This window comes from Pleurodeles waltl, chromosome 4_2 (assembly GCF_031143425.1).
Source record: "Pleurodeles waltl isolate 20211129_DDA chromosome 4_2, aPleWal1.hap1.20221129, whole genome shotgun sequence".
NCBI lineage: Eukaryota > Metazoa > Chordata > Amphibia > Caudata > Salamandridae > Pleurodeles > Pleurodeles waltl.
The window spans coordinates 814,550,445-814,575,629 of record NC_090443.1 but is presented as its reverse complement, the minus strand read 5'-3'; the positions used below and the strand labels follow the sequence as shown (position 1 = coordinate 814,575,629).

Here is a 25,185-nt window from a genome sequence, read left to right as displayed (position 1 = left end):
CATGTAATGTCTTTTGCTGTTTATAATTTGTTTTTTGTGTGTAAATATTCTGTATTTTTTTTTGTAAATATCCTGTATTTTGTACAATACATTAATGAACCATCGTTTTGCCTTGCACTTAATTAGTTGAATTAAATTTTGGAAAGTAAATAATCCATGAAGACAGTAATGAGCACTGTTTTTCAAAAATATTAATTTAATTTATTCCTACCGTTAGACCACTTTTTGCTTATTTATTGAGGTAAAAACACTGCAGGTTGGTAATAAGTGGCATCATAACGGAGTCGTTTCCTACAATGCAACGCTGATTGCGCCGTTTACGGAGTCGGTCGACCCTCAGGTACAGTACCTTAAGAAACAAGTAGAAAACAGGCTGGTGCACGGCATCGAGGAGAGCAGCTTTGCTGGGTTCGATGCGGCGTCTGTTCCGGTGCCACGGGGCAAAAGGACTGTGGCGTCGCGCAGCGACGTTGGGCCCTCACTACAGGGCGGTGGAGGTGAAGCAGCGTCAGATGCGAAGTCAGCCCTCGGTTCCAGCAGATACGAAGTCTGGCGGAGTCACGATGCTGCGGTGTGACCTTACAGGGTTGTGATGACATCACAGGGCCGCAGGTGCTGCGATGTCGTCGCGCCGTCACAGACATTGGACTTATGACACTCCGGTATCAGCAAAGTTGGGCAGGATCGGTGGTTGCAGCGACACAAAGCCTACAGGGTATTTAAAGGCAACCCCCTTGTTAACCTATGAGAGGGATAGGCCTTGCAACAGTGAAAATTGAATTTGGCAGTATTTCACTGTCAGGACATGTAAAACACATAAGTACATGTCACGCCTTTAACATACACTGCCCCCTACCCATGGGGCTAGATAGGGCCTACCTTCAGGGTGCCTCACATGTTTAAAAAGGGAAAGTTGAGGCCTGGCAAGTGGGTACACTTGCCAAGTCACATTGGCAGTTTAAAACTGCACACCCAGACACTTCAGTGGCAGGTCTTAGTCGTGTTTACAGGGCTACTGATGTGAGTGGCACAACCAGTGTTGCAGACCCACTAGTAGCATTTGATTTACAGGCCCTGGGCACCTCTAGTGCACTTTACTAGAGACTTACTAGTAAATCAAATATGCCAATCATGGAAAGCCAATCAACAATACAATTTACACAGAGAGCGTGTGCATTTTATCACTGTTTAGCCAACAAAAACAGGTCAGAAAAAATAGGAGGAAGGGGGCAAAAAGATTGGGGATGACCGTGCCAAAGTGAAAAAGCCCAATATCTGAATTTCACAATATCAAATAGTACGGTAATGAGGTCCAAGTCAACCAGAACTAAGACTTTTACTATGAATCACAATACCTTGGCAAAAGTCAAGAGCTTTCCTTATCTGAGGGTGTTATTCGATAAAAATCTGTACTGGAAACCACTGGTTGCAGCAAAAGGGCAGGAGCTCAGGAAGTCTTTTGGAGCCATTTTTAGCTATGCATCTAGGTTGGGCAGTAGACCATTCAAGACCCTAGTGAAGATCTACTAGGCCAAGTGCATTTCAAAAATTCTGTACGGGAGTGATATTTCAGTCTTTAGGGCTAGTAAATGAGCTATAAATCGAAGAAAATCATTTCTTCAGGCGGATACTTTGTGTCTCCCAAAGCATGCCCTCTTTTAGTGTGCACAAGGAGCTAGGCATTAAATACCTCAGTGACCAGATAGCTCTCTGTCCTTTACTGAGTTGGGTAAGGATTTGGGCCTGGGAGGAATTCAGTCTTATTCATCTAATAATGAAGGAATGCTTGTCATTGGATGGTGCTCTCAGAATACTGTGGTTCAGATACATAAGGGACGCTCTGCCCAAGATAGGGAGGGCTGAGTTACTCTCCAATCCTGAGGGCATTTGCAGAAGGGATGGCAAATGGGTAAAGAAGCGATTCATCAACAGGGTGACCATGCTCAGGGAAGGACCAGAGCTGCTGAAACCCTCAGTTGGGAACTATGTTACGGTTACCACCACATTGGGCATGGAGCCGTATTTAACCCTTGTGAAAAATAACAGGGACAGATACCTGCTATTTAAATTCAGACTCAATCTCCTGCATTTGAACCTCGCCTCCCCCAAAGGTTGTTACAATTTTTATTTGTTGGGTCCCTCTGGCTGCGACAAAAGGTCTCTGCAGGATACCCTGCATTTCGTAATGTTTTTTAAAATGTTATAATGCACCCAGAAGTTCTTTTATTGTTCCTTTACTGAAAGGGGAAGGCTTTTCACAAGTTCACCTTGCTCTTTTATGCTTACAAATGTTGTCAGATGAGCTTGTTTGAACAAATTATGTTTGTTTTTTAAGAGCCATAGTCTGTATAAGAACCTGGATGAATAATTATACCTTATAACTTTGTGATAATGATGATTTTTTGTAATGCTGGTCATAGTTTAATTGTTTCCGGTTTTTATATGTGTTTTTATGGTTTCTAAATAAAACCCAAATGAAGAGAATTTGAATTGAATTGTCAAGTATCTAGTACTTCGTTTACTTAGTGAGAAATTGCATTTGAAACTGAAGGTGACATTCTAATTGCTTTAATCCAAGTTGGAGTTCCATAGTATTGGATCCAGAATTCCAATTCACGTTCAACCCTTGGTGTACTTTATGTTTGAAGTCATTTAGCCTGACTGGATAAGCACAAGACCTTTAGCACTGGCTACCATGGTAGAGTGTGCAGAGTTAAAAAGCCCGGAAAAACGAATTAAGCAAAACAGGAAGGTTGAGGGCAAAACGTCATGGGAGAAGCGCGTGAAAGATGCCGGCTGTTAGAAGCCTTTTACGCTTTTCTTTTGTATTTTAATGTGCAAAGTTCCCATCTCCTTTCGAATCAGCTATGGTGCAAGATATGGCCTGCGGGACGTCCAACTAACCAATCTTCAATTCATGTATGGTCCAGATGCCATTTTGCTGGGATGGGTGTCTTTTGTTCATGACAAATCTTAATTCTCCAGGCAAAAACACCCTTACAAAAAATAATTTATTGAGGTGCAGTAATCTTCCGAATTAAGATGAAGTTTTCATTTCTTTGGTTTGGGTTTTGAGAATGCTTCTCTTGGAATATATATGCCAAATCTTTTTGGAGATGTAATAAGACTAAGAAGACACTGAAATTCCATGCTTTCCCTGTGGCTGAACAATAGAGCAATGCTAGAGTCATCATTCAGGAAGGAGGTGCACGTTCTAATTTTGCTTCTGCTGTTTTCGCTGTTGAGCAGGTAAGGTTCTTTTGAGATCTTTTGAGATTCATTGAACTAATTGGCCTAAATGGACAACCAGTTCAACACCAACAGCTTTTAATTGGCAATTAGGAAGATTTATTGTAAGGCAGCATTCTCAACTAAAATGAAAACACACTTTTAATGCCAAGCAGACTAACACAAATATAAAAAATGCATTCAGCAGATGGCAAAACGAAACGCCCTTAAGACAAATGTTTCAAAGTAGGGAAACAAAACGAATTTAAACTATACACAATAATATTTGTGTGTACACAATTACATGTCGCACTGTTAATAAATGCAAACGTGGACTTAGTGGCTCCTGATATCTTCACACACACACACGGTCTATTCTCTGCTTTTATTATTTAACAAATCAGTGCATTATGGCAGTTGTACCTTTTTTGCTTCATTTAAAGTAATTGGACTAGCACATTTGGTACATTGATTTGCCAATTCAAAGCTGATAACTGTTTACACTCGTTTTTGGTGCATGGAGTGGTCTGACAACACTAACTTTGAGATATCTTATCTCTAGAGAGAGAGAGGTTTATTGAATGGCAGGGCAGCAAATGTAGCTATATTTATAAAACAACCCTCGCAGGGATATGAGCAGGCAATTATTCAGAGTGGTGAAGACAGCTTATTTGAATATAGATTTCCATTAAGGAACTGTACATCATAGCAGTCCATTTCTGATTCTAGGGCTAAAGAAACAGATAATTGACACTCTTCATTTTATAAACTGCATTTGTGTTTTTTTGTTTTTGAGGTTTGTTCATGATAAAATGAGATCACCCAACTTGTTAACATCATAAGTCTGAAGCACATCATGATCATAAAAATACAAAAAAATATATAAATCCAGAGGCGCTTTGCCATAGTCTGTCTTCGAAAGCCCTGCTGCGTTTCAGTGTTTGAGTGCGGAGTATTACAATGAGCTGTGCATTTGCATCATTTGTTGATGCTGCTGAGCATGAAGTGTTGCAGACGTAATTTTTCAAGGACGACAATTGTAGTGTTTGCCGTCATTTTGAACCTGGGCATGTAAGACAGCCGTGTGTTCTGGCCCAGACAGGAGCTGAAACAGGCTAGGCCAACTTGTTTTTTTTTAGCATTTAAGTAAAACCACAGTAAATGGGCGCAGGAAATGCACCAGAATCATAAAACATAAATGTGATGAATGACGTGAGCTCTACACATAAGGTGTAGACATGTATGACTGGAATACAGAGCACGAGTCTGTTAAAAAATAAAACATAGCATGTCAGGAAGTCTAAGATCAGCTAGCATTTATGGTAAAACAGTAGGCAGCACAGCAAAAGAACTGAAGACAGTTGTCAATTCAACCAACCCGGGTTCCTGCTGGAATTAAGTCAGTTGAAGCTTAACGCTAGAATGCATACAAATTAAACAAGTACATATAGGTTTTCACCCAATGTAGGTTCATTGAACGCAACCACTTGACAAAAGCATGCTACTTTTAGCAAAAACATACTTAATGTGCATGTGGCAGCATTTCCTCTCCAAGGAAGCACAAAACGTCCTTGAGAAGAAGATAAAATTCATAAACACAATAGTGGGCTCATTTTTCTCATATAGGCCTGCTTCTGTTTGCCAGGTTTGAAAGTGAGGTACGCCGCTTGGGAATGCACTAATGTATAACTTTAAATAAGATGGACTGGGGTCTACATGACCCATTAAAATTAGCAACTATACTTAAAGCCTCTTGATGTTTCAAAATACTGTGAAATGACATCCACATTGGATTATAAAAAATGTTGACACATTCTTGGTCATATGTGTAAAAGCAAGCAACAATAGTGTAATGCATATAAATAAATGATTATGATATAATTAGGAGTACATGATTAGGTGTTCACAAGTCCTAACATCGTCGGCATGACTAGCTGCAACCTGCAGTAAAAAATGTCAAAATCAAACAGTTTTCCATTTGTAAGCTGCTGCTAACTGTACCTTGTGGTCCCTGGAGTAGTTAATGGAGACATTCTACATGTTTAGAAAAGTATATTGGAGTTTTCTCCTAAGGAGTGGCTTGGTTCTGAATATATTTTACACAATTCGGGTTCTGAAAATAATAGTTATCCTGGAAAAAACATTCAAAGTTTACTTCTAATATTTACCAGGAAATTAATTCAGTGGTAAAAATAGATGTTTGCTAAATATATTGCAAAGATTACCTGTAAAAATATACTTTTTTGCAGCATGCAAGCTTTAGCAGTAATTAATTTAACCCTGCGGGTCGTCACTCACGATAGTAATTAAGCTTTTATGAGGTGTTAAAAGCTTCTGTGGCAATTAAACAATAACAGCATTTGTGGAAGTAGGCAACCTTTCCTGAAATGTGGGAGTTAGAAGTGTGCCTGGGTACAGATGCCTGCACAAACAACGACATTGGGTCTGGTCCTTCTTACATGGTAATACTAAGCAGGGATCATTGTGATGGTAACCTATGAGCTGGGATCCCTCCTCCATTTTCCAGTAGGGAGTAAGCCTACTACTAAAATATTTGAGGGGATTTGCCTTGGCTAGTTTCACATTTTCATAGTGCAGCTCCTGAGTGGTGTTTTGGAGCTCTAAACCCTAGAGCAAGTGTTCTACTGGTTTGAACCAGGACTTGTGGGACAATTTCAGGTAGGTCCATAGGAACGTCTGCAAAGTGGGATGGCTGGACTTCGAGGATTCTTGTATGACTGGGTCAGAAATTGTCACCAATCACATGCTAAAGGCTCATGATAAAAATGGCACCTCACCTCACCAGCTCATCAGAACCCACCTAGACCTGGTGAATAATTGAAAGAAGCCCTTCTTACCAGTGGGCTGGTGTTTTCTGACCACTGTGTAAACCCATTTGCACAGGAGCTGAAATCTATTATTATTTATTTACTGCATTTGGTAATAACTGGATTGTATAAGTATCTCACCCTGAGTTACATTTTGCTAGATTAAGCCTGCCTGAAATTAACAGGGGGAAAGTATATGGTATTAAATGTATCCTGTGGATTTTGATGTGGTAAGCACTGAAATCTGCATGTTATTATGCAGAAACTCCTAACAGTTGCTGTCTTTTGCACTCAATAAATAATTTACCCCAGGGTATTGTTATTTATTGTGGACCCTAGAGGTCAGAATTAATATTTAAGATTGCTTGTGAAGAGCAATGAGATGTATCCTGTTCTCCACTGGAAGTGCTTCTTGAAGGTCTGTTTTTTGTTTGTCTAAAAGAAGACAGACATCACCTACTTTAAGAGAACCAGCTGCCCAAATTAGTGGGTAGCACTGTACCCTGATAGAAACCTAAACCCAAGGGGACTGCCATGGAATCTGGAGCTGTAGAAGAGACCCGGAGTAGCATTATCAGCACTTGCTAAAAAGTGGAACTTCAGCATTGCGTAGACCACATGAGGTCCCAACAGGACATCAAGCATCCCGAAGAAAGACATAATGTCTGTGGTTATGAACTGATGAGTTATCCAGATCCAAATCTTACCTTTTGAAACATTCATTTGCTACAGCACCTTTCCATGCCCTGCTGGAAAATTCTGGGACACAAAAAAAGTGGTCAAGGGCCTTATGCAAAGTTATCGGGATGTTTCCACCACTCTGTTTAGAGGCAGAGAAGCACCAGTTTTACACCAGCAGATCCTTTGATGGCTCCACTGGTGTAAACCTTTGACTTGGTGGCTCGTCCACAAAGAGGCCACCAGGTCCAGTAGCAGTCATCTTGCTGCACAGGGCTTGGGACCAGACCAAGGGATAAAAATATTGCCAGCAGGGAAGGGGTTGTGGTGGCTACATAATCAAACTTTGCCCCACTCTGTGATTCAGGCTCCAAAAGTTACATCTTTGGTGAGACTCAAAATATTAGACTGTGATGTTCTACAGTATCTTCCCTCCTTTCCCTCCTTTTCCTTCCACCCCGCCCGTGCTCCGCGTTTCGGGCATACTGAACCCATGGCAGCCTCGCTCGCCACTGGGAAACGTACGCGTGTAGGCAGCCCGCAGAGCTGCCGGGAAACTACGTTTCCCGACAACACTCGCGGGTTGGGCGTATCCGCCCAAACAAGGGATTTCCCTCAGCCGCGGCCACCGACCACGCCAGCTCCGGTGATCAGAGAAGGATCAGCACATGAGGGCAGCGTCACCCACGGGCACCCCCTTGCACTATTGGCCATTTCCGGCCCCCGACACATCCGGGGCGGCCGGAGTCCTCCTTGGCTCACAGAAACGTAGGCAGCTCGCAAGACTTCCGGCCCCCGGGCCGCGGCGGTGATTGCCAGCAGCTGCAGCTAATTTTACCCTATTAAGACCACTATATCAGCTACCGACAATCAGGCCACTTTACCCAAGCGGTCCTGAAGGAGAGGTCGGTATAGGCGCACAGAGAGCGCCCACCTTTGATGCAGTGAGTCGGCCAACGTTGGAGACACAGATAAGAAGCCTCCCTTCTCCCTTCTCTTTTTCTCTTTTCTTTTCTCTTTTCTTTCTCTGGTTCTGTGCCCTCCTCCCTTTTTCTCTTGTTTTCTTTTTTCTCTTGTTTTCTTTTCTTCTTTTCTTTCTTCCTCTTTCCTTTCTTTGTCCTCCCCCCTCCCTCTCTGCCCCCTCCCCCGTTTTTGCTTTTTCCTCCCCCCTTTTTTCTCCCCTCTCCATTGACCTCTTTCTCGGATTTCTACAGTTTTTCACCCTGTCCTTGGCTTCTACCATCTATTTCTTGACTACCCCTGTTCTATTTTTTCATCTTTGTTCTCCCCTTCTGCTCTTTTCCTCCTAACCCTAGAGTCTGACTATAAGGGGACGCTCCCTCTCCAGGATACCAGAGGCTATTAGCCTCCAGTGTTAGGGTAAGGAATTGTCTGCCCTTACCTATCGTTCGCCTTGCATAGCCAGCATTGCTGCGACTGTTATTTATAATTGCAACCAGTACTCCTGTGTTCTGCATGAAATTTGTCACGTGTGTTGTGGTTTGCTGTGGATTATCTTCTCACCGTCAATTTTGGTTTGTTTATATTATTTTATTTATTGTAGGTCCTCCCCAGGTATTCCCTTGGTTAAGGTAGGCCCTTCCTCACCCCCTTTTTCTACAGTGATTATTTCTGCAGCGTGTAATAAGCATTTGCAACAGGGATCCAACGCCCTGATGAATGCCCAGAGACCCTCCATAGCTCAATCATAAGGGCAGAAACATGTCGGCTACTTCTTTTAGATAGGTGACCTTGTGAGTCATTGTTCTCACACTGGTTCCCCACTTCTTTTAATCACACCACACAGAACCTTCTATTAAACTCACCCGGGTATCTGAGTAGGTGTTTTTATTCCCATAGCATAGCTGGATCCCCTCTTTCCAGAAATCAAATTAATTTACGCACTCCCTCCTGTTCTTTTAAAAGTGAGGTTGAGTCCGCCCAGGTGGTATTATCCTACCTGGGTGGGGCTAGGTGGTCATATGATGAAGCATGACACTATATAGTGTGTGAGACCACCTAGTCCGTAAAGGAAATCCCCCTCTACAGACCCCATACCACCCCACAATCCATCCACATTTTACCTTTAGTCGAGGTACAAGATTGGTCTAGTGTCGCAACTGGCACACTATCAATCTACTTACAGTTGCCAGAACCCCGTACTTTCTTTTGTGATTTACAACCTGAACTTGTGACTTTGTCTCGGTCTAGTACGACCAAATGTCTAAAGTTGGAGCTTTGTGCTTTTTGATGCTATTTTCACTTCATCCTTTAAAATTGCATATCTCTGGTTCTACTGACTGGATTTTTGCTGTTTTGGTCTTCATTTTTTTATTCAATTTTACTCTATTTCCCTAAATTGGTGTGGGATCTTTCTTGTGTTATGTTTTACTTTATTACTGTTTGAAATACTGCATACATTCTTTACACATTACGTCTAAGTTAAGTCTAACTGCTCTGTGCCAAGCTACCAGAGGGTTGAGCACATGATAATTTAGGGTTTGCTTGAGTCTTCACCCTGACAAGGATTGTGGTTTCTTCATAAGGTGGGTTTCACCCCCTCAATCAGTAACCCAATTTCTGATAGTGTCCCATAAAACAGTGCAATGAAAGTACTTTGTGACAATCATGAACAAATAGTGCACTAGTGTTTACAGTAAAAAAGAATGTTGACTTAGTTAGAATTTTTAAACTGTTATTTTTTAATCAACATCTATATATGTTGACATTTCAACCCCCTAACAGAGATCCCTAATGGGGTCGTCATCAGGACAAGTGAAGGTAGCTACCTTTCTTTGACTTAATTTCAAATGATGGATACAAATCACTTACAAAGTGATACAAATCTGACTACTTGTCCTGATGAAGACCCCATCAGAAATCTCTGTTAGGGGGTAGAAACATCGGCATATATAGATGTGGATAGATGTGGACTAAAAAAAAAAGATTTAAGTTTCAAAACCATAACTGGAACAGGAATCTGTGTTTCACAAATCATATTGCTTATTGTCAACATTTGTGTTTTGTTCTAAACACTGGCACACTTTTACTGCCCCCAAGAACTTTCACTGCTCTGTTTAATGGGGCACCCAACTCTTTAGTTGTGCATGGGTATACTCATGAACACATTGACAGTGATTCAATAGGTGTTCTTTTAGCACACAGCAGTGGTTCATGCTTTTATAGAAGTAATGCGATGTCCTCAGAGGGAGCAATTGTTTTCTTGAACGTTCTATAATTTTGGGGACTAGCACTTACTTTTTGGAAAATTAAGCTTTGAATCTGGGAGAGTCTTCTTCCCTGGATAATTATGCTTAAATATTGAACTTGGAGCCAGTGGCACACTTAAGTGGCTCAGTTGCCTGTAGATTTAGTGGACACAGCTACGTCTGCAAGGAAAACAAGGTTGAAGGCTTTTGTGAGCTCACCAAGAGGTCCAATATAGTTGCTACATGGACACTGACCATTTGTCTAGGCATCGTGGGATGTTTTGCTGTTTGTGGAAATACATTTTTACATCAGGATTAGGAGGCACATCTGCTCTAAAGTACAAACTTTAAACTTGTGCTAGGTGGCTTTGCATACATAATGGTTTATTTATTTTGCATTGCTACAAACAATTTAGTATATATACAATTATCCAAGGCAGTAGTCTTTATTTCTGCAGTATTCTCAGAGACAACCTGCACATCAAAGGGACCAACCATTTAATATTATAATATCAATGATCTATGAACAAACCATCATATCAGAATGTATAATGCAATGAATACATCCACACACGTTCTTACCCCATCTACAGAGCTTTCTTTATCTGCAATGTTATTATTAAAATAGGAAAGGATGGCAATTCCTTCCCTTTACAAGAAGAATTCAGAAAATCCAGAAAATGTGGTGCTCTTTAGTATATGTTCTGGTAACTCACTCCACGACTGAGCAAAATACCTTTTTCAATCGAAGTATATTCTAATTGATTGTGGCTCATCCGGTGTGTTGTTTGCATGCGTATAACAAAGAAAGTAGGTCTGGGTTATTGACTTTGAGTCTTGCACCAACTAGGCAGTGAATGAAGCTGTTCGGAGGCTGTAGATCTGAGCAGAAGTAAAGAAGAGACTCATGATTGACAGAGGCAGCAGGCCTTACTTGAATCTTTGACCTCAAAACAAAGAGCAGTGATTCGATTTAGAATCTAGAACATCTGACTGTGGTGGATTATGTTCTAGATCATGCCTCGGATGCATTTTACTTCCCTAGTGGTATAAGATGCATGCTAAATCATCACAACAGAAGCTATTTAATGCAAAACTAGTTATGCCAGCACTGTATGTAACTTGAATTCCCTAAGTTAAAATGTAACTAACTACACTGAGAGCATGAATGCAAATAAATATGTGTTTTATCTGTCATTTATAAGACTGAAAACCGTCTGATTCACTTGCGCCCATCCCAAAATCAAACGTCTACAATTCACCCAAGTAGGTGTGTGTCTCTTCTTATTTCCACTTTCATCGGCTTTGTGGAGAGGAGGGATTTTTACATTGATAATTATGATAAACCACCCCTGATCAAGTTACTCAGAAACTCTGGAAAACCTCAAATAATGGCCAAGAAAGAGGCATGTTCAAAATCAATTCTACTGAACTTTTGAGTCTGTTTAACTCAGTTTGGAAATTACAACTTTACCAAGCACAGCAATCTCTGATTGCTTTATTGTTGTTGTTTTCAATGGCAGCTTCTGTTTCAATTAATCTGTCAATGTTTACCAAAGCAAATGTAAAAATTCTCTAGCAATCACCTTTGAGTCCGATTTAAATGACAGACCAAATGCAACTATAATGAATGAGTGAACAGTGTAGTTTGTAGTTTTATAGTTCATTCCTCATATGATTGTTTTACAGATCTATGATATGATGGAAACAGAATCCACCTATATAAATGTGTCAGATGTCTGTGCTGCATACATTGTGCAGGTGCGCTGCTCAATGCTAAGTGGAGCGGGATATTGGAGTGAGTGGAGCAATCCAATTTATTCAACAGTCAAAGATGTGCAAGGTATGGCCAATGCATATGTGATCTATTGCTTACAAACTGGAGGTGATTTAAATCAACGTGCGTGATTAGAATAATATTTGTTTTGCAGTTCCGTTGAAAGGGCCTTCATTTTGGAGAAAAATTGAAGACGATCCCATAAACAAGCGGACAATGGTTACTTTGCTGTGGGAGGTATGTAAATGCATTATCTGCCTTTCAGTTTTGTTTGCTGGGTGTAGATTTAGCGCATTACTGTTAAAGGACCAGTTTGTGAATTGGCTAAATCTACACCAGGGACCATTGCTTAAACTAAAGTTACTGCGTCAAGAAATGTGACACTTCCATGTGATTATTGATTGGATATTGTCAAATGGTCCAAAGAGTACACAACCCTCCCCAGGGGGTGAGAAGCATGCAAAGCAAATATTAATTGATGTCTTGCGCTAGCAACGATTTTCTGGATCATAACAATTTAAAGTGATCAGTCACCTAGACAGTCCCCTGAGTTACTCTGCTCTGTTATTAAAGCAGTTTAAATGGAAAACAATTTTACTGAAAAATGGTCGAATGCCAGTGAAATGGAGAAAGGTTGATAAACGGTAAATAGCTATTGTATTTACAATATAAGCGGGAGTATGCTCAGTTTTAATGGCTTAGTCTAAGGAGCAGGTTTATAGTAAATTAATTACTGCAGATTTTTTGTTGTTCTGTGTTAGCATTTCATTTTGAGAAATACTAAACTTGTGTCATGAAGGAACAATAGCTATCACTTTGCAGTGATCAAATGTATCTTACATTAAAATTCAAATTATTTATTAGTTAATACAACGACCAATCACAAAACACTTAATCCCAGTTTACAAGATGACTGTCTTAATTAGGCTTGAACTACACATATTTCAAAAAGCTTAACCCTCTATTGAAACAGAGAAAGATCATAAGCAATTGTTTATATCTGATACTTAGAAGCATATTAGAAAAAGCCATATTTACATTTCCTCCACATTAATGTTTAGTGGGTAAGTGTTCATCAGACAGTCAGCTAGAGATCGGGTGAGACAGAAGTGAACTCTTTTACCACAGTAGTGATTAGTGGGTGTTTTCCTCAACACTTTGCAACCATGAAATGAACTGCTGTTACAACAAAGTCAGGGATTCGCACAATGGGTTACAAAAACCATACCTAATCACTATTAGGAAGGGTGTACATAGGGCACACCTTCCGAAAAGAGATTCATTGTATGTGTAAATGTTTTGTGAGCGAAGTCCGGTTGGAAAATATTTAAAAGCAAAAACCTCAATTTTGCTTTTGTTTTCAGAAGGCGAGATAAGAGAGCAGGTACACCTTTGACATAAATTTGCATATTCTCTTCCGCAACTCTAATGGTTTTTGGTTTTTTTCTGTATCCTGAATAAATATAGCAAATATTGGGTCATAATATTGATTGTCATTATTACTTCTCTAAGTGCATCTCCAGTATGTTCTGGAAGAAGTCACCATAACATAAATTGTTTTTTCTAGGAACTTGTGCTGTAGTTACACAATTGTCTATGATAGGCCACCACCGCAGTTACTGCTTCCTTTACCCCACCACAGGCACTGGTCTATCCTTGACAATTGCCAACAGTGTGACACCTCCTTCCCCATCCTGGGTTTAGTATAAGTAGTCTAAACATTTGATAGAATCTGATGTGAAAACAATATTGGTGTCTGTTTGTGCGGCTCTTAGTATCATCATTGATAGGACTTTTTGGCATGCAAGCTTTACACATAGGTATTCCCTAATATTATTGAGAGCTGTTTGAAGAGACCTGTCCTGAAGAAAACCGCAGACCCACTGGTCTCTGAATAAACAACTGAAATATGTTGACCTAGTTAGATGGAAGACTACTAGTAGCACCAATCCATCTCTAGTAACCTTATAACTCGAGCCCTGGTACCCACGAAATAAATAATAGTGAGAAATAATGAATACTATTTTGACTTTTGGGTTGCAGCCCACTTGAGCCCATGTAAGTTCACGGGTGAAAATGCCTGATGATGAAGTATGCCATGACTGTGCGGGTGAGGACCTTACAATTCCCAGAGCATATCTATTGCAAGTTAGCCTTCGCAGATATACAAAGTCCTATTCTACTTTACTGTGTGTATAGAGCAATGGTTCCCAACCTGTGGCTCGGGGCCTCCTGGGGGTCCACGAAGCCTCCTCTAGGGGTCCGCAACTGCTTAGAAAATTAAATAATCTTAACAGATAAGGATCCCAGCTTTAAGTAATGACTCAGTAAGGGGTTCCCCGGATTCCAATAATGATTCAATGGGGGTCCCTGAGTTCCAGTAATGATAAAGTGGGGATCCACAGAAGTCAAACGTTTGGGAACCAATGGTATGGAGAAAAAAGAACCACTTTACCTGTAACATTTTTACAGAGGGAATTATGAAACTCTAAAGGCCACCAATTCCTAAAGCCAGTGTTTGCCATAAAATAACACATTGTGCCTAAAAAGGTGAAAGAGACTAACTCTAACGTTGTTTCTGGTGAATCATGTCACTGGACACATTGCAAAGCATTTCACCTTTTTGGAAGCCAATCGATGAAAGATCATGTACTTCAAGGACAGTTTGCAAAAATCATCAGAATGTGATCCCTTAAAGATTAACAGCCTAAAAAAATCAATTAGACCTGGCTGTAGCCTATGATGGTGTAAAGCGTCATAAAACGGAACCAGTCACACAGTACACCACTTGTATAGCAGGAAATCCAAAAGTTGAAAATAGTTGTGAAAATTAGCACTTGACACTGAAGCATGATCAAGCTATTTACACACAAAGCATTAAACCTTGTGCATTAAACTTGATCTATGTGTTGAATGCTATGCTGTGTGATTAAAAAAATAGCAGTCATTCATTAGAATGAAAAGTAATTCAGAAAGTGATTTTCATTATGTGCTTGAATTAACACTTACGAGCAATGCACTGTGCGACACCCATCTTCTTTCCTGAGCTATATAGAACTTGCTTGGTGTTTTGGCAACCATTTAAAATATTGGAGCCATCAGCACCTTCCAATATGTTGGAGCACAGCATGCAGTGAATACATATCCAGTGCAAGAAGCAAATGTTGATATTACTTAAGTGCAATTGCTGGTTGAAATAAAAATTCGGGACAAGTACAAATAACGTGATCAGCACATGATCACGTCCTACCCTCAATTTGAAGCATAATATGTCATGTTGGAGTCTGCCATTGGTTAAAGGGAGATTCATACATTCTAGACCTGCACATAATTCTGAAATTATATGACCTCTAATATAATTTTCTCTTGTAACTAGGTCTGAACCAATGATAATACTTAAGGGTTATCTATTCATAATTAAAGGGTTTGAAAAAAAGCCTTAATAAAACTTTTGATTTCGGAGTTTGTGGTCAGACGTTCTGAAGCTGAAAGGGACGCTGCTAGACTAAAACCAGAAGAAGTCTGTGTACTGCACCTGCAATTTATAGATTGGAAGGATGTCCAAATCTGGGCCAGGAACTCGGCAGCACTTCTAAGGAGCTGACTCTCTTATGGAATATAAAGGATCTTGTATGAACGGCATCTGTGGGGCATACCTGCTTTTACTTCTAATATGTGTATGTGTCTTCTAGTTTTCTTACAATGGCTTACCAGAGGTACTAACAAATAACTAGAGTACAGTCTAGTAGGCATAGTCGGGTTTAGTGTTCTGCCATAATACCAACCATTGAAAAGTGTTTACTCTAACTGGTCACAAATACAATGCCTTCTTTTTAATTTCTAATGTTATTCACTTTGATTTTGGTTTGTGTCCCTTTGATGTTCTCTATTATTCCAATTAATCAAATAATGTTACAAATACTGCCTAATATTGCTCTTATATGTTGAAAAAAGACAAGTTGTATATCTTTAAGTGCACTTACTTTCAGAGTCATTGTGTCTGAAGTCCCTCTCATAATACCCTGTGAGCCACGGACAAGTATTTCAGATGGCTTGTTTCAAATGTACCTTCTTCCATATAGGTAGGCGCAAAATACACTTGCGTTTTTCCTTTTGTCTTCATTAGAGTTGCTACCATTTGACCTTCTGATCTTGTGGGCTATGGAATCTTGCCCTGGTGTGCCTTTTCCCCTAACAAGGCACTCGGGGCAAAGGTCACTACGCTTTGCCTATAAGCCTAGCTTCCCATCCTCTAGGCAATCAGGGTTAGGCACTAGAGAACTGAAGTTGAATGTATTGGCTGAAAAAATCATAGTGTTGAACATATCAGAGTACAAGTTGGGTTTGGTAGACATCTTCAGAACTAAAGTAAGGAAATGGGAGGAAAGGAATACAGGATCTGATTTGGCAGAGCAGCAGCTCTTACTAAATTAGGAAACTGAAGTGAACTGAAACCAAATGTGACTCAACATCTATAAAGTCATTGCCATTTGTTAGTCACCAGGCACATCAACTGCTTTGAATAAAACCCTGTTTACACCTCAATGACTCCTCCTCTCTATTTCTAACTTGAAGAGTAGATACAGATTAATTAAAAATGAATCTAGGCCGCTGGATAGGCAACTGAATTCCTTCAAGCTTCATTCATTATGAAGATTAATTGAGAAGAATAAGAATTTTACAGTTCAGGACACGTTTGCTCACCTTGGGCTGTTGGAATGGATATGTTGTGTAAACTAAGAAAAGTCTGCAGGCTGACACCATCTGAATATTGCAGCAGTCAGTGTGAGGTCATTCTGTGGCTGGCAGCTGAAGCTTGGGTTACCTGATTTACCAGGCAAATTGTTGCTGTCCCCCAATATACCAACTGTGATAATTACAATTATCGCAATATACCAACTGTGATAATATAATTATTATAATACTGGGAGGAAATACATGCACACTGCTTGGCAATGTCCTGCAGTTTTCTTGAAGTTACAGGCTTCTTGAGGAAAGGTGCAACAATTACAAGAGGTATGAAGTTTGCCACAGACTATTTCAGCAGTTTCGGGACATTCTCCAAATACCAAAGTTTGACTACCAATTATGTTGTTATCGTGTCAACCAAACTGGTGCATTTACTGGACAGTTCATAATCAGACTATAATGCAGAGTAAGTAAAGGTTCATTCCACATTTATGTTGGTAAAACAAAGATGGTTCTTTATTTTCGACTTTGTATCTATCACCACCTATGAACACAGAACATTCTGTCTGTTTTCCCAAGCATAGTGTCATAGTTTGACTCTTGCTTTAGGCAAGACTGCTGGTTTAATAATGACAGTACCTATGTTTGTAGGTGACTAGGCCAATCCTACAACAAGTCACAACTGTCGTCCCAACCCTCCCAGCTCACAAGCAGTTCCTCACCAAAAACACAAACAGTGAAAGGTGATTTGTGGCAGCATTTACGCATGGACTCTAGAGTGCGACATCTCAGGGAGGTTGTGGCTAAACGGCGATTCCTTTCTCACGTGAACTCATGTCTCAATCAAACACAGGCAATTAAAGAGATGCAGTAGAGTTTTCAAAAGGTATTTTTAACAAGACTGCAATCTACAATAAATTGAATAGGCTGCAATGATTAGGGTAATGAACAATGCAAGGAACAGAACAGTAAAAACGAAAGTCATGAGTACAAAGACCCCCAGCATCTTGCAATATCACAAAATGTGGAATATATGTGAAATAGATCCTAATACCCTAACATGATGAACCTAATCTCTAACCCAGTGGTTCCCAACCCTTTGACTCCTGGGACCCCCACTGAGTCATTACTGAAAGTTAGGGACCCCCAAGCAACTTGTACGATTTAAATTTCAAACATTAAAACAGTAATTTGCAAAAAATACACAAAAAAGTGCACACCAATCAAACGCTCAAATAACTAATTATATAATTATTTTATATTGGAAAAATATGCAAAATTGAAACATTTTAATGGGAAGGTCAGCACTGCATCTCAGCGACCAACTTCTCAATGTTTAGTTTTATTTAGGAAAGCTGAATCCTCCGGTCAGATTCAACATTTCCGAAGCGATTCCTGTTTTTATCTTTAGGTATATAGATCTGAGAATGTTTTTTCACATACATATGTGGTAGGGAAAGGAAGTACAATCATAAGAGCCTCTCATCTCTCCATAGCCTGCCTATCACATGTAATTCATTTGTTTTATAGCACCTCCCATACCATTGTAGGGAGTCAGAGCACTTTACAGGGGAAATCAAGGTGTAGGATTCACGTTATCCACACTGGTAGGCATTTTCTAAGAGTGCTTAGTTTGGAGAAGCATAAACTCAGGATTCACAACACAGCGGTTAGCAATGACTTTAATATCAAGAATGCATTTTTATGCAAGCAAACCTTATTTAGCAGCACAAGGAAAATAAAAGTCTAGGGAAAAAATAACTTTCTAATTTGTGCCTTGCAGTTTGCATGCAGCTCCTTAATGGCAGTTCATAGCTCACTATGTTAGATTATGATTGTGATTTATGTACTGCACAGTGAGAAAAGAAACAAAAGCAGTAACCGACTGTGCTATGCACATAAAATGCTGTTCTTTGCCTGATACAGGTTCTTTGCAGCAGGCATATTAACCCTCTGTGCTACCTTTGAGTCAAAACTGGCACTAGACAAAACTCCCATCTCTCTCTCCAGCAGGGACATTAATCACTAGAGTAATCTTGATGCTTTTATTTTTGTTTAAGAGCTGTACGAGGAAGTTTGCAGTGCTTTTAAAACTGTTCAAGGGAAGCAATAAATATTAAAAAATGCAAGTGTTTGTCAGAGGATTGCCTTCCTCCCAGCCCAGGCCTGCGGACCCCCTGGGAATGTGTCACGGACCCCTGGGGGTCCACGACCCACAGTTTGAGAACCACTGCTCTAACCTAGAGACCTAGGTGTGTTAAACCTAATCCGCCAGTACCATGTCCATGAGAAAAGCCCCTTAACCCTTGTTACCTTGGAATGGTAGGACCCCTGATGCAGGTATGTTCCCAAACAATAGATGAGAAGGCAAGCTTGGGGCGGCAATTATATAAACAATTCCCTGAAAAAGTACATTATGTTAATGGCACACGAAAGTGGGAAAGTACATAATGTGAATACCTAAGTATCTCATTTATCTTTGACGCTGATAGTGATGCCTTTACAGAGTGGCACTGATAGCGGGAAACTGAAACATCTTCCTAACTATAAACATGGCAGCCATCTTGGAAGAAATAATTAAATAAATGGTGCTAAAACAGAGCAAGCTAAGTAGGTTAAAAGTCACTAGATGAAGGGGCCACAGGCATACAAGCCAGAAGGCTCCTAATTCCCATTAAAACTAAACAGGATCCACTACAGTAAGGTCTCCAGCATCTTACTTTGTTTGCTCAAATTAGCCCTGTTTAAGTTTGGTCATCACACTTTTCACAAGGTCTAAATACTCTCTGTGGGGTTTATTCCAAATCAATTATAATTTGAGTCCCACTCAAACACATCTCATCAAGGATAGGGGCTTTACTCCCAGGCCCCAAAGGGGATAAAAAATAATCCTGAACTCAATGAGCAGTCTCCATGTGTATGAACCTCCACTTCCTCTCTGTTTTCTCTATCTCCTCCACCATCCAGGTAACTTTCCTAGATTGGCTTTTGAAAGTGAAGTCCAGCCTTCAAAACAATGACTGTCTCCTTATTGGGCCCCTGATTTGTATGTCCTCCTCTAAACGTGGTCCTTGAGATCGTCTGTTCTTCTTCCCGTTTGACTTGACATGGTGCTCTGACACTGCACAAGCCACAGTTGCTTTCTACACTACCCTATGTGCTGCTTGTGGTTAAACGGTTTCCTTTCTGCCATCGTGCGGACCACATGAACCATCCCTAAGATGATCGCTGTCCTAGGTGAAAATGAGAGTCTGCTCGAACTAGTTACCTGATGGCAGGATACAAACAAGTACTATGATATACAAGGGAAATCCATGTTGTATTAGCGTTTTCCTCCATTCCCTACTGAGGGTTATCGCATCCATCTTGGGGTCACTGATGCTTTCCCAAAATTCATGGGTCACTTGTGTTGTTCTGTCATGGCACGATCCTAAGTGGCCCAGTAAATACAGACAGGATGTGGCGTAGTATTTACTAGCTATAGTAAATACTTCATATTCAGAGCTCACACACTAAAAATGATGAATTCTATGGCAAAAAGATGTCTGCCAGACCTATCTATCTACGGTGCACAACGTTTCTCTATGTTCTTACGTTATAAAGTCCGATGTTAAATCCAGTGTAAACCCTAGATGAGAACATAACAGGTGGTTTAAGTTGAATAGCATTGATCTGCAGTGAATGATGTAAGCGAAATGCAACGCCTTGGTAATCACTGGAGTCTCATAAAACAAATATTGGAAGATCTCCATTCGTGGCATCGGTTGGTGTCTGGAATGCTGTATGATGCTCTTTAATGGTTGGCCTTTTCCTACTTGCATGTGAAGCTAAAAAGTGTGTTACAATAAGCTCTTCATCTACAGTGGGCGCACTTCATTCATGCATTGTATAAAGCAACAAAATGATAAGCTACTTAGTAATAAGATTTTGTTCTGGATATAAGAATGTTGATCTAGTAGCCTTTAAAAAAAAGAAAATTGAAAACATATAAACCTTATAAGAGCTTAAAAAGTAAAAATCGGATATAGTGTATTGGTATTCACTCTTCCAAAAAATGAAACGTGATAACTAAGGAAATTGTGCAGTTTTACCCCTAAGATTAAGCAAAATATCACGAAATGTACGTTAAGTAATTAAGCAAAATGCATTTTTGGTATATATTGAGTGGAAGCTGCACAGTCATAAGTTGCTGTAGATACTGGCAAGATCACTGTTTCACAGAGTAAATGTCTGTCTTGAGCCCATCTGTTTCCTCCCAAGACATTTTCAGCTTGAGCTAGTCCTCTGCAGCAATAAATTGTGCAAACTGTTGCCCTGGCATAAAATCTGAGATTTCACATAGTTCATGTAATGTTAACTTGTGCGATTTGTACAAATTACCAAGTGGAACAGAAAAATGATATTTTTACCTCCGTTGGTACTTATGCGTATATTCTGATATGTCCACCACCTCATGATTATGCATAGTCCACGCCGTGTTTGCATAACTATGAGTGTCCTTTGATCTTAACACCGTGATGTTACCATAACGGTACTCATTCCTTCATCTTCTCTGTGCTTTTGCCTAAAGATCAAGGTTAAATTTAGACGTTTTTGCCACAAAATACAATTCTTTCGCAGGTTCAATGTTTCATTCTTCTAAGACAAGAAATCATTAACACACAATCATTCGATGGAAGTGATTGAATATGGCGTCGGATGTGTTCGTGGAAAACTATACCTACAGGCTGGGATTGTCTACTTGAAGGTCAGGGTTAAGTAGCTTTAGGCTGACATTTGATGACAAAAGATCCACGCATGGCTGTAGAGTGATGGAGAAGCCTTGAGGCACTGGGCAAAGAAATTTACCTGGAGTGAATGGAAAGTAGATCGGAAAAAGACTAATGATTTAGATCAAGCCTGGTTAGTATTCGTCACTGAAAAACACAATTTCAGTTAGTCCAGTTACCGGGGCCTGCACAGTGTATTTTGATCATTATTAGTATTAGTAGCAGTAATAGCAGGTATTGCAGTAGAAATACTACTGGTGACATGACATAAGAGTATTATTATTATTATTATTATTATTATTATCGTTGTTGTTGTTATTACTAATTGCACCCACTACAACAATAAGATCATTTCAGATTTAGAAGTGCGTTTTGGTACCCAGATCCTCCTCCTATATCACAAATCTTTACAACCATGTTTAGAGAGGTAGGATGGAAAGAGGATTGTGCTTCCTGGGGGCCAAAGTGAATATGCTCCGGTGACTCACAGATATGGAGCAAGGGAAAAAACAGTCTCATCGCTGTGACAAACAGCCCTGGGCACACCTTCAGCCGCAGCATGTAGGGGCTGGACAATGAATTTCAGGTGCATGTGGTTCTGGGTTTGTGCGACTGCACACCCTACTATAGAGGAGTGTGCTCTTTCCACACTTACGCTGACTTTTGTATTAGCGTACAAAGTGAACTGAGGAAAGCTGTGCATGAGAGAGGTGTGATTCGACATACCGCACCACACTTAACTGCATTGTGCTCCCCTTCCCACAGGAGCCCCCGGTGTCTCCTTCCACTGAGTCCCGCAACATCTGTTCTCTCCACATTACCTTAATGGCTGTCCAGAGAATCCTCAGGGAATCCACAGGCCCTTCATTATCAGGAAATTAGGATCAAATACAACTGTGACTATGACTGTGAAGTTGCTCCTTATCTTTGGGAATTTATAGGTAAAGCGCTTCATCCACCACCTGACCGGAAGCTGTTGTAAAATTCCTCGATCAAGACCCTTAAGCACTGGGCTCTGGTTAGAGGGGCTAGCTTCCAGCATGTCGCAGCTGATCATCTGAGGTAACAGCCACCCATGAGTGAGATAATAATCTATTTGGGACTGAGTTCCATTGCAGGCAAGAGAAAGAGGTGTATTTCTGAGCTGAAGGGTGCAATAGCCACCAAATATCAATGACTGCATGGTCTTCTAACGGGTCCCAGAGCAGGGCTCTATCATTCCGAGTGTGTGTATCGGGGTGACTTCTCCTATTGAGAGTTGGGTCTGGGACTCACCTCCAGTCTCCGCTGAGTTAAACCGTAATTTTTTCCCCAGAAAGAACAAGAATTTTGAGTGGAGCTTCAGGAAATGGGTTTTGTCTGTGGTGAGGACATAAGAGAGGTTGTGGGAGGTGATGCAGGACAATGAGGGGCACCATACCAACCATTTACAGGTCAAAGCCCCACCCTTCACACTTGATTGTGATAACTCCAAGGGCCATCTGGCAACAAGGCTAATTATATAGCAACTATGCAAAAAAGGGATGCTGTTCCTTTAGAAAATGTAAAGCTGTCAGTTAGAACCATAGAGGGGCTAATCCACCACATTGGAGGGTCTGAGTGATCAGAAGAAAGAGCACTCACACACTCAAGTGTGTGTCATGCTTCATCATTGGGCTGCTCCTTGTTGGGCTCGCGCTGCAATGCCAAATGGGCTCCAAAGGGGGGCTCTTTATCAGAGATCATCTGATTTGTTGCTGCATTGATGAGTGCAGTTGAGGTTATGGAGTGCTAGGTGTCTAAGGGTTATACCGAGTTAATTTTATTGGGGTAGTCCCCTTGGCATAGATAAATACAAGGCAGAAAGAATGCTGTCACAAGGACTAATGAACTGTGACAGCTTCAAGGTGAGTCATGTAAGGTCGACAAGCATCATGCCTTGTGGCCAACTAGATCGTAGGCATTTCTTCAGGAACAAAAGGATAATCCCTACCTTGCACCCATTTAGGAGTCAAAGTGTGTGAAATGAATGTGCCCAAACAATGTATGTAATCTATACCTGCTGTGGTACAGGACAGAGGGTTCCAACCTGTCAGAGAAAAAAAGAAGAAACACGGCTATTTGGGGGAAGGGTGTTGCCTCTGACTGTGTAGGTTGACACTCCCTTTAACACATGTAATATGCTGTCAATTATATTAAACAACATCCTAGGGGCGCATCATTGCCCTAAAGTGAATTGTGTACAATCACACAAATCAGGCAGGTGACTACACATGAAAAACACCTCACCACAGCAAACATAGTGCCAAATACAAAAAGGGTGGAGCGATGCAGGATAATATATCCCAGTAGGTAAGAATAAGGATCTTATACTATTGGGCAATCAATTATTCCCCTTAGGACTAGACAGAGAACTGCGCTTAGCTGCGGAATAACTGGTAGAAACCAAGGCCCTGATTTATAGTTTTTTTTAACTGCATTACCGTCATTTATTGACACAAAAGCGGTGCAAACTTACAAAATACAACTGTATTTTGAAAGTTTGTGCCACTTTTGCATCAAAAAATGACAGTAATGCAGCACAAAAAAGTACAAATCAGGGCCTATGTGCTCCAGTAAGGAGGAGGTTGAGAGGCAAATCATACACTGTATGCACATGGTTAATGTTTTGTAGTACTCATGTGGTTGGTCCCATCTGGTATCTTACCCGTGATGTACCGTCCTCTGCCAGCCTGGAGGTAGGGAAAGAGGCCAGTGAGTGAGATTTTAAGCATTTCAAAATAGGTTGCAGGTGTGTGGAAGCGATCACAGGAGTGGAAATCCATGTGGTAGCTAGACCATAAAGTGCAGCCGCCATGTTGGAAGTAACAAATTCTATTGCAATAGGGGATGGTGTTTCCTGTCTGGCAGGTGTGCACTCAGCAACAGGCCCACTGGCGTTGAGTGAGGAGATCCAAAAGCTAACATCGCTTTGGAACATTGTCTCCAATGAGTGTCGGAGCCAGCCATCATATGCATAGGTGGAGCCCAGGTACTATGTGCACACAGCAGTTAAGGTCCGCAAACTTAATAGATCGCACATAAAAAATAGCATTGACATTTTACGACAGAGTAAAGTACATAGGAAATCAGACAAAAAAGGAGTTTCAATTAGAAAGGACATTTCAGAGGCACGTTATATGAACACCAAATGTGCTCAGAATGGAATGCAGCACAAAACTTGTGTAGAGAGTGTAATATGGGATTGAAAGAGTATTTCAACAATTATAACCTTCAGGGAGGATCATGATTTGTCGGTCTTTTTCCTCATGTTGGGCTTCCACCACCTTTTGCTAGACTGCATGATCCAATTCTTTCCAAGCCACACTTGCTACTCTCTGATGCCTGGGCTCATATCCAGGTGATTTTTACAGTACGGAGTGAGTTGGCCTGAGAAGAGTGGGCAGCAGCAGTTCCAGGAATTGCAATGTCCATGGTGGGGGCATCCAAAGCGATCAGAGAATTCCTTTGTCTTGTTATCCATAGTCACTAGAATGTATGAAGAATTAAGTAGACCATACTTTAGCTTCTTGTTTTTCGGTCTGGAGAGAAGGGCATGGACTCATCCTACTGTTTAGCCAGTGTGATCTAAGGATAAAGAAATGTGGTGGGCATTGAGGGATATTGTTTCATTTGCTTTCTATGCCCGCAGTGATATGATCTTGGTGTGTTGGTGACAAAGCACACATAATATGAATGGACAGAGCACGTTTAACTGCCCAGGATCGTAAGATCAGATCCGGTGGGCCAGATTAAATGTTAATAGTGCTGGTTGCTGAAGGCTAAAAAGTTTCAGGAGCATTGTGAAATAATATTTTCTTGTTCAATTCCCTCAGGGACTCCATAGATGCAAAATATATCTCTTCTCACCCTTCTTACTAGGTCAATTATTTTATGCCAGAGAAACTCATTTTCGCCCCCAGTCCAGCAGGTGCTTATATTGGGTCACCACTGTTTCCAGTCACTGGTCAACCTTATCCTGATGTTTG

At 40.7% G+C, this 25,185-nt stretch overlaps 1 protein-coding gene across 1 annotated transcript in view; it reads left to right on the top strand.

Annotated features, from left to right (window-relative positions):
* LEPR (leptin receptor) overlaps positions 1–25,185 on the top strand; it is a 714,243-nt gene that overhangs the window by 570,703 nt on the left and 118,355 nt on the right. Inside the window, exons 12-13 of the mRNA XM_069232491.1 lie at positions 11,633–11,786; positions 11,875–11,957. Coding sequence (XP_069088592.1) covers positions 11,633–11,786; positions 11,875–11,957 — 237 coding nt within the window. The remainder of the gene's footprint in view (positions 1–11,632; positions 11,787–11,874; positions 11,958–25,185) is intronic.